This window comes from Gopherus evgoodei, chromosome 3, assembly GCF_007399415.2.
Source record: "Gopherus evgoodei ecotype Sinaloan lineage chromosome 3, rGopEvg1_v1.p, whole genome shotgun sequence".
NCBI lineage: Eukaryota > Metazoa > Chordata > Testudines > Testudinidae > Gopherus > Gopherus evgoodei.
In genome coordinates this window covers 144,220,098-144,234,437 of record NC_044324.1, presented here as the reverse complement: position 1 = coordinate 144,234,437, position 14,340 = coordinate 144,220,098, and the positions used below count along the sequence as shown (strand labels likewise).

The 14,340-nt window shown below is 45.7% G+C and overlaps 2 protein-coding genes across 6 annotated transcripts in view; one reads left to right on the top strand and one right to left on the bottom strand.

The window, feature by feature from the left end:
* The window catches only part of MAP3K21 (mitogen-activated protein kinase kinase kinase 21), a 63,878-nt gene extending 59,265 nt beyond the window's left edge, over positions 1-4,613 (bottom strand). For 2 of the 5 annotated variants that reach the window (XR_003999667.1, XM_030556905.1), the window contains exon 1: positions 3,818-4,613. Coding sequence is in view for 4 of the 5 variants with exons in the window: in XM_030556905.1 (XP_030412765.1) it covers positions 3,818-4,613 (796 nt within the window). In the remaining variant the exon portion in view is untranslated. The remainder of the gene's footprint in view (positions 1-3,817) is intronic. The other 3 variants (XM_030556907.1, XM_030556908.1, XM_030556909.1) reach the window with 2 other exon arrangements.
* Positions 4,614-5,013: 400 nt separating this feature from the next.
* The window catches only part of PCNX2 (pecanex 2), a 248,327-nt gene continuing 239,000 nt past the window's right edge, over positions 5,014-14,340 (top strand). The window contains 1 exon segment of the mRNA XM_030556904.1: positions 5,014-5,242. The gene's annotated coding sequence lies outside the window, so the exon portion shown is untranslated.

Genomic DNA, 14,340 nt, shown 5'->3' with positions numbered 1-14,340 from the left:
TAAATCTCCCTTGCTGCAGTTTAAGCCCATTGCTTCTTGTTCTATCATTGGAGGCTAAGGTGAACAAGTTTTCTCCCTCCTCCTGATGACACCCTTTTAGATACCTGAAAACTGCTATCAGGTCCCCTCTCAGTCTTCTCTTTTCCAAACTAAACAAACCCAATTCCTTCAGCCTTCCTTCATAGGTCATGTTCTCAAGACCTTTAATCATTCTTGTTGCTCTTCTCAGGACCCTCTCCAATTTCTCCACATCTTTCTTGAAATGCGGTGCCCAGAACTGGACACAATACTCCAGTTGAGGCCTAACCAGCGCAGAGTAAAGCGGAAGAATGACTTCTCGTGTCTTGTTTACAACACACCTGTTAATGCATCCCAGAATCACGTTTGCTTTTTTTGCAACAGTATCACACTGTTGACTCATATTAAGCTTGTGGTCCACTATGACCCCTAGATCTCTTTCTGCCATACTCCTTCCTAGACAGTCTCTTCCCATTCTGTATGTGTGAAACTGATTGTTCCTTCCTAAGTGGAGCACTTTGCATTTATCTTTATTGAACTTCATCCTGTTTACCTCAGACCATTTCTCCAACTTGTCCAGATCATTTTGAATTTTGACCCTGTCCTCCAAAGCAGTTGCAATCCCTCCCAGTTAAGTTTGCGGACGATACCAAACAAGCGTACTTTCTATGCCAACATCTAAATCGTTGATGAAGATATTGAACAGAACCGGTCCCAAAACAGACCCCTGCGGATCCCACTTGTTATACCTTTCCAGCAGGATTGGGAGCCATTAACAACTACTCTCTGAGTACGGTTATCCAGCCAGTTATGCACCCACCTTATAGTTGCCCCATCTAAATTGTATTTTCCTAGCTTATCTATAAGAATATCATGCGAGACTGTATCAAATGCCTTACTAAAGTCTAGGTATATCACATCCACCGCTTCTCCCTTATCCACAAGGCTCGTTATCCTATCAAAGAACGCTATCAGATTAGTTTGACATGATTTGTTCTTTACAAATCCATGCTGGCTATTCCCTATCACCTTACCACCTTCCAAGTGTTTGCAGATGATTACTTTGATTACCTGCTCCATTATCTTCCCTGGCACAGAAGTTAAACTAACTGGTCTGTAGTTTCCTGGGTTGTTTTTATTTCCCTTTTTATATAGATGGGCACTATATTTTCCCCCTTCCAGTCTTCTGGAATCTCCCCCGTCTCCCATGATTTCCCAAAGATAATAGCTAGAGGCTCAGATACCTCTTCCATTAACTCCTTGAGTATTCTAGGATGCATTTCATCAGGCCCTGGTGACTTGCAGGCATCTAACTTTTCTAAGTGATTTTTTACTTGCTCTTTCCTTATTTTCTCTTCTAAACCTACCCTCTTTCTGTAAGCATCCACTATATTAGACATTCCTTCAGACTTCTCAGTGAAGACCGAAACAAAGAAGTCATTAAGCATCTCTGCCATTTCCAAGTCTCCCGTTACTGTTACTCCCTCCTCATTGAGCAGTGGGCCTACCCTGTCCTTGGTCTTCCTCTTGCTTCTAATGTATTGATAAAAAGTCTTCTTGTTTCCCTTTATTCCCATAGCTAGTTTGAGTTCATTTTGTGCCTTTGCTTTTCTAATCTTGCCTCTGCATTCCTGTGTTATTTGCCTATATTCATCCTTCGTGATCTGACCTAGTTTCCATTTTTTATATGACACCTTTTTATTTTGTAGGTCACGCAAGATCTCAAGGGTAAGCCAAGGTGGTCTTTTGCCACATTTTCTATCTTTCCTAACCATCGGAATAACTTGCTTTTGGGCCCTTAATAGCGTCCCTTTGAAAAACTGCCAACTTTCCTCAGTTGTTTTTCCCCTCAGTCTTAATTCCCATGGGACCTTGCCTATCAGCTCTCTGAGCTTAGCAAAATCCGCCTTCCTGAAATCCATTGTCTCTATTTTGCTGTACTCCCTTCTACCTTTCCTTAGAATTGCAAATTCTATGATTTCATGATCACTTTCACCCAAGCTTCCTTCTACTTTCAAATTCTCAACAAGTTCCTCCCTATTGGTTAAAATCAAGTCTAGAACAGCTTCCCCCCTAGTAGCTTTTTCAACTTTCTGAAATAAAAAGTTGTCTGCAATGCAGTCCAGGAACTTATTGGATAGTCTGTGCCCCGCGGTGTTATTTTCCCAACATATATCTGGATAGTTGAGGTCCCCCATCACCACCAAATCTTGGGCTTTGGATGATAGATAGATAATGTTAAATCTAAAATGAAAGTTAGAATTTATCACCACTGGTTGCAACATGAGCAGTGTGGATAAGGTGCCAACAGCCAACAGCCACTAACATTTTAATCACTCCATTCAGAGCAAGTCTAAACAGGGTAAACCTCTTGTCTGCAAGAAAACTCCCCTCACTATCCCCCTCTGGTGAAACTACCAGTGTGAAATATTAAAGTAAAAAATGCTAGCATAGACAGAGCCCCAAAAACTTAAAATGACATTAACCAAAAGAACACAGCTTTTCACCATTAGATCACTAAGTCAAACATGTCCTAGGATAGTAAAAACCAAGTGTTATTGGTCTAAATCCAGTTTCTAGGGGACTAGCACTCATACGACAAAAGGATCTAAAATACCAGCAACTTTAGCAACTCCTGCAGAAAGATCAAGGATTCACTAGGCAAAAAAACTGAGCTCCCTCTCACTCCTTCAGGTGGTTTTCTATATTAAGAGCAGAGGAACTTCTACTGCCACCATCTCACTGCCTTTTTTTTTTTTTTTTTTTTGACATGAAAGAACTAGAATCTCCATGTCCATTAATCTGATACCAGTCATCAGCACTAAATCATGTTAATGAAAAAAGTATGATAGAAGTCAAATATCATGCGAGTCATCATCATTAAAATCTTTAATTAATAGAAAAATAGGGGTGGAGAGCACAAAATAAGAGACTTTGAAAAATATATTTTATTGTAGAGTGTTTTATAACCACAGAACAGACAAGGAAGAATGTATATTATGAGTCTGCTATTTTACTCAGGTTTTTTAAGTTTCTGTCTAGGAAGATAGGACTTTGCTCTCTGTGTTACAATTAGGTATATAAACTCTGTGCTAATTTTTAACAGAGATTTTACCTATTTAGTGATATGGTTGGCTTACATATCATGACTAGTCAGTAACCAAGACAACCAGCCAACCATGTCACTCTTGCCAGAAGCTCATACTGCCACAAGACTGTCTTCCAGTAGCAAATAAGCAAACACTTATTTCAATATAGCACTTCCTAATGGTGTCAAGTTTATGGTTTTAACCAGTTGTCATCCTCCTCTCTAACTCTCTGTACAGAAGGATATCCCCGAATGCATTACCACAGGACCTACTTGGAGAGGGGAGGGCATGTTATGCCTCGCTGAGGTACCACAGGCTAGCTGCCCAGATTTTCCCAGAAAACAATATAATGTAACCTAAACAACACAGTGGGTGCAGATACACCAACACAATCGCAATAAGTTGGTTTGTGGACACCAACTGAACTTGTAGCCAGTTAAGCTCAACATGTCTAACTGGTTACAAAAAGTCACAATTACAGGTGCAATGTGTAAGTCAAAGTTTCACGTGTTTGCTCCTTCATTCCAGCTGTCCACATCCAGCAGCCTGTGACAAATGTATAGCTCTAACAGGCCATGTCCGGCTCACTCCATAAATCTGATTTATACAGCAGCCTCTCTTTTGCTGATCATAATAAAAAACACGGTTAAAACACACTAAAGACATAGTTAAAATACCCTCCTAAAAGAGAAGTCGTTTAGAAGACTTACTGTTGCTCGATTTGAGGTCTCGGTGTAGGATGGGGACGATAGCTTCCTCGTGCAGGTAGAGCATCCCGCGGGCTATCTGCACTGCCCAATTCACCAGGATGTGCGGGGGTACGCGGCGGCCCCAACGGCTCCCCCCGCCGGCGGTAGCTGCCCCTGCCAGGGCTCTATTGAGGGAGCCTCCCCTCGCAAACTCCATCACCAGGCAGAGGTTGGGCTCCCGCAGGCAGACTCCGTGCAGCTCGATGATGTTGGGATGCTTCAGCATGGAGAAGAGCTTGGCCTCCTGCCTCACGCTCTCAGCTGTGGCCATGATGTCTTCATCGGGGTCCTGCCGGGCCGCTTTCACCGCCACTTCCTGGCCCCGCCAGGTGGCCCGATACACTTTGCCGAAGCCCCCCACGCCGATGATCTCCTGCAGCTCCAGATGCTGGAAGTCGATCTGGGCTAGGGAGCCAGGCTGGTCTCCCCCGCCTCCGGCCCACCAGTCCTGCGGAGCCGGGCTCGGGGCCGGCCGCCCGCCCTGCTCCTGCTGGCGCGGGTACCGGCCCGGCTGGTAAGTCACGTAGTTGGCCGGGAAGATGCCGAGGCGGTGGCGGATTTTGCCCGCCCACCAGCCATCGTCCCCCGAGACGGCCGCATCCTTGGACAGCACCTCGACCACGTCGCCCCGCCGCAGGCTCAGCTCGTCCTCCCCGTTCGCCTCGTAGTCGTACAGCGCGGTCCAGAGCGGGCAGGACGGGCCGCCGCCGCCCGCCGAGGAGCCCTGGGCCGCCGCCCCGGAGCCCAGCAGAGCCATGGCAGGGACCGGGGCACGGGCCGCAGCAGCCTCAGCCGCGGCATCCGGGAGAGCCGGAGGCGCCGCCGGGGAAGCTCATCCTCACCTGCCGCGCTAATCGCACCTGCGGGCGGCGTGGGGCGGGCCCCGCTTAGCGGCCAGGGGCGACCCACAGCTAGAGCGGCCAAGCCTGCGGGGTGTAACAGGGCAGGCCCAGGCCGGTCTCTGCTCCGCCCCTGCCCGCAGTTTCATGGGGCCAGCACCGGCCGCGCCACCCCGGCCAGAGCTGCTCCAGACACCCAGCCCAGCGGGGCCTACGTCCGCCCTCGCCTGCGCCGGATTGGCCAGTCTGGGACACGTGATCCACGGGGAAAGAAGGGGGGCGGGTCAAAAGCAGGTGCAGGTGCCCTGCCCGCTTCTTCCACAGATAGGCCAGTGGCCCCTTGGGGCAGCGCCCCACTGTGGGTGAGTCGGGCCAACCGCGCCGGGAGAGCGAGCGGGAAGGTGTTAGTGCAACACAAGGCAAAGTCCGTCCTCCAGCCCTGGGGGAGAGACTTAGCAAACACTTTGCATTCAAACCAAGCTGAGGAGGGACTCTCTTTCCCTGCCAGAGGGAGACTAGACAAGCCTGAGCACAGCGGTGCTGAGAAGTGAGTAACGGGGCAGAGAGAGAGAGAGAGAGGGGAGTGCCAGTATGTAAGCATGTGAGTTAGGCCCTGGCTGCATTGCTTTCTTTCCTCCCACCCCTTACAATTTCCCCTTATTGCTCCCACTTGTTGCAGATCATTAATGTGGACAGTTTGCAGTTTAAGTTTTAACTATGGTGCCATCTATATCTACTCGGACCAGCTCTAACCAACATGGTAGTTAAAATGCTGGCTACTGTTCATGGTCTACACTAGCATTCCCACCATTGTTATCTATGGTAAGAAAGTGTAGTGAAAAAAATGTAGTAGATAAGGCTATCAGGGAAGAGATTAAGGAAAAGAAGGAAACTGGAGGAAAAAATTATGGGAAGAAAATAATGCAAATTATAATGATGCAAATCAGACAGTAAAAACAGTAAAAGAAACAAAACTGGAGTGAAGGACTAAAGGGGAAAGGTATAAGGCAATCTAGCATTAAAATACATTAAAAAGAACAAGTGCACTATCTTGTAAAAAGAACAGGAGTACTTGTGGCACCTTAGAGACTAACAAATTTATTTGAGCATAAGCTTTTGTGGGCTAAAACCCACTTCATCAGATGCATACAGTGGAAAATACAGTAGGAAGATATACATAGACAGGGGAGATGAAAAAAATGGGTGTTGCCATGCTAACTATTAGGAGAGTAATAAGTTAAGGTGGGCTATTATCAGCAGGAGAAGAAAAACTTTTGCAGTGATAATCAGGATGGCCCATTTCCAACAGTTGACAAGAAGGTGTGAGTAACAGTAGGGGGAAAAATTAGCATGGGGAAATAGTTTTTAGTTTGGGAGTGGATGGGTCATTACATAGCCTTTATTCAAGCCTAATTTAATGGTATCAAGTTTGCAAATTAATTCCAATTCTGCAGTTTCTCATTGGAGTCTGTTTTTGAAGTTTTTTTGGTTGAAGAATTGCAACTTTTAGGTCTGTAATTGAGTGTCCAGGAAGGCTGAAGTGTTCTCCGACTGGTTTTTCAATGTGTGATGGGGCAAGGCCAGATAGCTACAGTAAAGTAGTGAGGAACAGGTATGTTAGCCCCAGGCTAAACAAATCCCTGGTACTGTGGTAACCAAATGGCAGTTGCTCCAGGTTAATCAAGACACCTGGGGTCAATTAAGATAGCTACATTGATTGGGACACTTGAAGCCAATCAAGGGCTGGCTGGAACTAGTTAAAAGCCTCCCAGTTAGTCAGTGAAGTGTGTATGTGAGGAGCTGGGAGTAAGAGGTGAGTGTGTGTACTCCTGGAGGATTGAGGAGTACAAGCATTATCTGACACCAGGAGGAAGGTCCTGTGGTGAGGACAAAGAAGGTGTTTGGAGGAGGTCTTGGGGAAGTAGCATAGGGAGTTGTAGCTGTCATGCAGCTGTTACAGGAGACACTGTAGGAAGCTGTGATTCACAGGGCCCTGGACTGGAACCTGGAGTAGAGGGTGGGCCCGGGTTCCCTCCAAACCTCCCAACTCCTGATCAGACACAGGAGGAGTTGATCCAGACTGTGTCAGGTTTCCACCAGAGGGGAAGATCACTGAGGTGAGCAAATCTACCAAATAAGTGCAGGACTCACCAAAGTAGAGGAGGAACTTTGTCACAAATGTTAGAGTTCTTGATATCTGATTAGTGTCCATTTATTCTTGTGTAGAGACTGCCTGTCTGGTTTGGCCAATGTATATAGCAGAGGGGCATTGCTGGTACATGATGGAATATATCACACTGGTAGACATGCTGATGAAAGAGCCTCTGATAGTGTGGCTGATGTAATTAGGTCCTATGATGGTGTCCCTTGAATAGATAGATATATGGATGGAGTTGGCAATGGACTTTGTTGCAAGGATAGGTTTTTGGGTAAATGTTTTTGTGTGGGTATGTCTACATCTAAAATTTTGCAGCGCTGGTTGTTACAGCTGTATTAGTACAGCTGTATAGGGCCAGCACTGCAGAGTGGCCACACTTACAGCAACCAGCGCTGCAAGTGGTGTTAGATGTGGCCATACTGCAGCGCTGTTGGGCGGCTTCAAGGGGGGTTCGGGGAACGCGAGAGCAAACCGGGGAAGGAGACCAGCTTCGCCGCGGTTTGCTCTCGCGTTCCCCGAACCCCCCTGCAAACCGCAGGGAAGGAGACCTGCTTGCACGGAGGTTCGGGGAACGCAAGAGCAAACCGGGGAAGGAGACCAGCTTCGCCGCGGTTTGCTCTCGCGTTCCCCGAACCACCCTGCAAACCGCAGGGAAGGAGACCTGCTGGTTCGGGGAACGTGAGAGCAAACCGGGGAAGGAGACCAGCTTGATTACCAGAGGCTTCCTCAGGTATGCTGGGATACCTGCTTATTCCACGGAGGTCAAGAAAAGCGCTGGTAAGTGTCTACACTTGATTACCAGCGCTGGATCCTCTACACCCGAGACAAAACGGGAGTACAGCCAGCGCTGCAAACAGGGAGTTGCAGCGCTGGTGATGCCCTGCAGATGTGTACACCTCCTAAGTTGCAGCGCTGTAACCCCCTCACCAGCGCTGCAACTTTGTGATGTAGACAAGCCCTAAGGTTGCTGATGAGTATTTGCTTCAGGTTGAGGGGCTGTCTGTAAGCGAGGACTGGCCTGTCTTCCAAGATCTGTGAGAGTGAGGGATCATCTTTCAGGATAGGCTGTAGATCCTTGATGATGTGCTGGAGAGGTTTTAGTTGGGGGCTGAAGATGACGGCTACTGGCATTCTGTTACTTTCTTTGTTGGGCCAGTCCTGTAGTAGGTGAATTCTGAGTACTCTTCTGGCTCTGTCAGACTGTTTCTTCATTTCAGCAGCTGGGTATTGTAAGAATGCTTGATAGAGATCTTGTAGGTGTTTGTCTCTTTCTGAGGGGTTGGAGCAAATGCAGTTGTATCTTAGAGCTTGGCTATAGACAATGGATCATGTAAGTAACCCTTAACATTCTTCTGTAACTGTGCTGAATTTAACAGAGTGGTTGCAGTACCTCAGACCAGTACCCCTCTTCCAAATTAAAAAGAATCTTTCCAAACCTCTTATTAGAATGTCAATAAGAGTTCACTCTCCCCAGATAGCGGGACTACTGGAGTGCTGTGTACATCATACCTTTTAAAAAGAGTTGATAACATGTCATGTGTACGTTTGAGAAGTTAAGTACTGAAGTCTCTAAAGGTTGTAGCACTTGGTGGATTCCCATAAGCACTCAGACACCCAGCTCAGATAAAGACTATTTACTCACAGGGAAAAAACTGTAAATATATCAGCAGTTTTAAAAGATACAGTTATTAACAGAATAGGTCCTAATTTGGCTAGTTGAGGGCAGCCCCCAAGAGGATAGGGTCCCTCAGGACTGTCTGGGGTGCATCCTTTAGTTCTTTAATCTATTAGGCAATAAGGTATTGCTGTTGGTCCTACCTGCCAGGTTTCAATCCCAGAGGGAGGGGGCTCCACATTGTCCTCCTACACCAGTGTAGCAGTTCTCACTAGCAAGCTGCTTCACATGTGGACAACAGCCTAAACCACACCTCACAGGTCCTCTTCATATCTATGTCCTATAGCTGCCTTTCCTAAGAACAAGGACTCTGCCCTCTGGACCCAACTGGCAGTCTGATCCACTGACTTCTTCCAGATAAAGAGGATTTACTTATTTGCCACCATTTATTGAAAGTCACCATCTCCTTTAGTACCTGATGGGGCAACCCCAGTGCTCCTGGATAGTTCTGCAGAAAGACAACATAAAGTTGTAGATAATGTTTTATTAAAATTTTATTTTTAATAAAACATTATCTACAAGTCAAATGATCAAAACCCAGTATGTCTTTATCAGCTCTCTTCCCCTTTCCTTATATAAGAGACTTGTAGCCATTCATGGGAGTGTTATGAAAATAGTCTCTGTCTGAATATTTGCTTGGCATTATAAAAGCTATAAATGTAATAGAAACATTCAGCCATATGAACAAATTCCATACTGTATTTTATGTAGTATCTGTCATAAGCCACAATGACTGATAAACTGTAGAATGTTTCACTTCCCCACTGTGGCACAAGTATAAATATTTTTTTGTTCTGGGTTTATACAGCACCTAGCACAAGGGAGGCCTGATCCATGTGTAGGGCTTGGAGGTGCTATGGTAATAAAAATTAAGTTATATTTAAAAAAAATAAAATACATGCATATAAATTCTCTAATGGCTCCCTCTAGTGGATTTTTCTTTAAGCAAATATAACCAATTATTCAAGAATTAGAGCTTCTTGCTCTCTTCAGCTAGCTTTCTCTGTAGGAATGCCCAGGTGTGTTAGCAGCAGTGCTAAATTGATTTTGGAATATAATATGGTATATCTGCATTGCATCCTCAGCAAATATCCTTATGAAATCTCTTCACTGGCAATTACAAAACCCCTTTTCCAGGGTAAATATATTACAGTATATCTAAAACAACCCCCCCCAAAAAAGCCCCAAACAAACAAATCCTAAACCTACATAAAAAGAACAATATAGCTGCAAAGTCAAGTGCCCAAAGGTTAGGTGAAACCAAGATTCCTTTACAACCTTAATTCAGCTCTTGGTGCATATGCATGATGACGCAGTTATTAATTTCAATGACCACATACTATTTTTTTCCCCACAGAAACTGCTCCTTCAGTGGATAGCTAGCTATTCAACACTTGTTTTATCCTCTTAGTTCAATGTGTGGCTTCAGGCCTTACTTAATGCACATCATCTACACCCTGGCACCTAATACAGAATTATTTTCCTCATGGCATTTCGATAGTGCTCTCCCCATGGTATCCAAGTGCTTCACAAATTAATGAATTTATCTTCAATACCCCATTTGAGAGTAGGTGGTATTATTTCCATTTTATAATTGAGGATTTGAGGCACAGGAAGATTAAAGCCAACATTTTCAAAAGTATCCACTGATTTGGGGTGCCCAACTTGAGACACCTAAGGTTTGATTTTTCAGAATAGCTAGTTAGCATTTTAATAGTACTTTATATCTTCAAAGCATAACTCTAATCAACCTCTGTTACAGTTGGAACCAGATTTGTAGAAATGCCTAGTGCTTACAAGTGTATCATGAAAATAGCATCCAGAAAATGAAGAAACATAATAACCAACTATGAAATGTTGGTTTAAGTAATTGCCTACTATCAGGTAGGAACTCTGTGCCAATGGAAGGGATGGAGTTCAGTTCTCCAGGATAGCATTCAATTTCCTTAACCAGGAGACCATCCTTTCTCTTCCAGCAATTAGGCCATATTCACTATCCACCTCCTGCAACAAATAATGTAGGGGCTCTGCAGACATCATCACTACCCAGCCGTGATTCATTCCCACAGCACAGTCCATCCTGTGCAAAGGCAAGGGTTCTGTGGAAAAAAAAATAGCATGTCACCATATAGCTATAGGTTCATTTTATTAAAGACTGTTTCATATAGTGCATACAGGAGGGCTGCATCAAGTTTTAGCAGGCAACATTAATTTTAGCACATCCTACTTCTGAGTACTTAAATTTTCAACCTTGATGTTTTAATGTAGGTTTGTTTAAAAAAACAAACCTACAACTAAATGGAAAAAACTTCTGTCATATAGAACCATCATTGCCCCCTACTTGGGTTACAGTAGGGTTCAGACCTCTACATCCATAGTATCACTGACCTCTGCCACTTCAGCTAACAGGTAATTGGTAGTAGCAATATACTGTTATCCTCTTTGTGAGCAAGTCACTAGATGGCGGTGGGGGGTGGTGGCAGGAGGAAGGGCGGAGAGGGTGAGGCGGGGGCAGGAGGACGGGCGGTGCGGGTTGGGGCGTGGGGTTTGGGGGCAGGAGGAAGGGCAGTGGGGGTGACGAGGGAGTGGGAAGAAGCAGGGGCTGAAGGGCTGTGGCGGGACTCCCGGTGGTTGGGGAGGGAGGAGGCTCCTGGGTCCTTCCCTCCAGCCGCTGGGGGGCGGGGCGGGGAGTTTTCAGCCACGGCAGCGGCCCGGGGCATGATGGGAGAATCCCCCGAGCATCCGGCATGGCGGCCGCAGCGCCCGGCGCCGGGAGGAGCCGCAGCCGCTGCGGCAGGGGCGGGTGAGGCGGTGGCGGGCGGCGATGGTGTCCCAGGCGGTGCGGCAGGGCGTGTGGGCGGTGCTGACCGGCGGCTGGTACCACGACCCGGAGCAGAGCAAATTCACCAACAGCTGCCACCTCTATCTGTGGCTCTTCCTGCTGGCGCTGCCGCTCGCCCTGCACCTGGTGAGGGGCGAGCCCGGCTCGGGAGCGGGGCACAGGACGGGGGTGGGGATAAGGGAGAGCAGGGCCCTGCCTATGGGGCGGGGGCGTAGGCCACGGTGAAGATGGATGGAGGAGGCAGGGCTGAGGCGGTCATAGGGACGCAGGCCATGGGGTAGGGATGGAGGTGGGGGCAAGGAACGGAGGGTTGGAATTAGGGAGGGGCAGCAGAGAGAGGGAATGGGGCAGGGAAGTAGCCTGATATAATGGTGAGTATTTTTTCTTGATGCTGTTTTTAAATCCCCCCTCCCACTTTGCTGTGTTTTACCATTTTGACTGTACTGTGGGACAGTGTCTCCTTGTCAGTGCCAGTTAAGTGCTGCCCTATTGTTGTTAGACATAGTCAATTTTGTGGTCTTCTGTGGTCTGTACTGATACCATTGTGCTCTGCTGAAATTTTTGAATGAATTTGCTGTCCTAGTGAAAGATGGATAAATAGTAATAAACACACTTTGTGTATATTTTAGTGGCTAATGCAGCTGCTCTAGAGAGGTGCATGCCAATTTTAATCCCACCCTTCCCCAGGATCTAATACTATAATTTTGCCAGCAGTACTTTCTGTGTTCATCCTGAAATATGGGCAGGGCCGGTGGTTCCATTGAGGCGAACTAGGCAATCGCCTAGGGCGCCAGGATTTTCGGGGGGCGGCATTTTGCCGGGGGGTGGGGCGGCATGCAGCTCTGGTGGACCTGCTGCAGTCGTGCCTGCGGAGGGTCTGTTGGTCCGCGGCTCCAGTCGTGCTGCCGCAGCCGTGCCTGCAGGAGATCCACCAGAGCCGCGGACCAACGGACCCTCCGCAGAAATGGCTGCAGCAGCTCCACCGGAGCTGCAGGAGCGGCGCGCTGGGTGGCGAAATGGCTGTGCACCTAGGGCGCAAAAAACTCTAGCGCCGGTCCTGAACATGGGTGAGCCTTATAGGCCCAATAATCAAGTTGTTATGCAGGAAAGTATATGAGCAGTTAAGCTGGCAGTCAATAACCAATGTGGCCAAATTATACTCTCACTTTCTCCCCATCTGTATAGAGACACAGATGCAACATAAATAATGTGTGAAAGCACACCGCTTTTCATTACATCCACTGCTCCACCTCTTTCTATTAAAGTGTGAGAAATGCAACTAAATTATAATTTAATGGATTGCAGTAACTAGGAACTTCATTCTGTTTGTTAAATATAAATAGTTTCCTTGAAAAAAAAATGAAATATTTTAGTCTATTCTTAGCATGATATCAATATGCGATGTAGGCAGAAAGAGCAAGAGCATATTGTTAGGTAAAGTAGTGCATGATTTTAGTATTAGGTTCCCCAATATTTAGCTTCTAATATTTGCCATTCTTTATGTCCTCATGGCTGTAGACTCAACTCATTTCTGCAGATTTTTCTTTAATGAAGAAAAAACCTTTCCTGCCATATTAAACATTCCTCATCAGTCTCCCTGTAAGGCTCCCTATGAAGTCCATAGGAGATGCAGATGCTTATCTTTGAAAATCAGGCTATATAGCCTATTTCCTGGAAAAAATGCCATTTGCTTCTGCTGAGCATTCCCATGGACTCCAATCAGGTAACAACATGAAGGTGGCTTCTTCCCAGGATGCCAGGTCAATATCTGGTGTGAGACAGTAAGAGCTATAGATCCTACCTCTGTTATTTAGATTGCAATTGTAAATGAGAACTTGTTCACAGACTCTGATTTGTGGTGAAATAAAACGTTGTTTCTTTCCCTAGGTGTGGATAGAAATATATCTGCAGGAAAATATTACTTTTCCTGGAGGATGTCGGAAACTAATCACAAATGAAATAGAAAATAGAGGTGTTTTAAAGAACATTGGGCCTAAAAACTATGGAATGAAACAAAGATGAAATAGTGAAAATATTTAGATCTTCTCCCACCAACACACCCCAGCTTTAATTTATGTGCATGACCTAACTTTCCACTTCCTGGGCTTCTTCCTCATCTCTCCGAGTAGACTTGCCTTTTTCAGGTTGGCTAATTTTGTGATGAATCATCTGATCAGCTGCAGAATCTGTTCTTAAGCAAGTGTACCATGATTAGGTTTCTTTATCCTCGATAAGAATATTATATTTATTACAGAGACTATGAGTAAGGATGTCCTTGACTATCAATTTTCTTGTTTTTGAGTGCTTGGATTTTGTAAACTTTGTGACAGGTAGCTACATTCTTCTCATTTAGCAACCTTAACGCATTCTGAATTGATTTGTTTTGTTTTGGGAATCTTATGCAATGTTCAGGGTTAAAAATTACCAGTTACCTGCCAGTTTGGTATTTGTAGTTTCAGTGTGCTACAACCATACTTTAAAATGAAATTGATCCTAAGAACAAACAAAACAACTGGACTAACAGGAAAAAGCAGGTGTTTTGTGATATGACAAATGGAAGACTTTTGTAGTATGCATATTGCAGTTGAATCCTGTTCATCCAATCTAATTGGGACTGGGGCCAGATTAGATAATCAAAAATTTGGATAATGAGAATGCGTGGGCCTCAGGATGTCAGCCCCGCGGGCAGTGGGGTTGACAGCCTGAGCCCTGCCACCCGATTCAGTCAATATGGAGAGCCAGATAATGGAGGCTCAGATAAATGGGGTTCTATTGTATTTCTATTTCTGACTTACATCCCCCCACAGATAAGTTTATTTTCATTCACATGTGGCATCTTGTCTTAAAATAAGATTGTGGGTGGAGATTTTCAAAAGTACAAATGGGAATTAGACACCCGTCTCACATTGATTTTTCAGTGAGGGTTGGGTTCTTAACTTCCCTTTTGCTTTTGAAAATCTTCCAATTAGC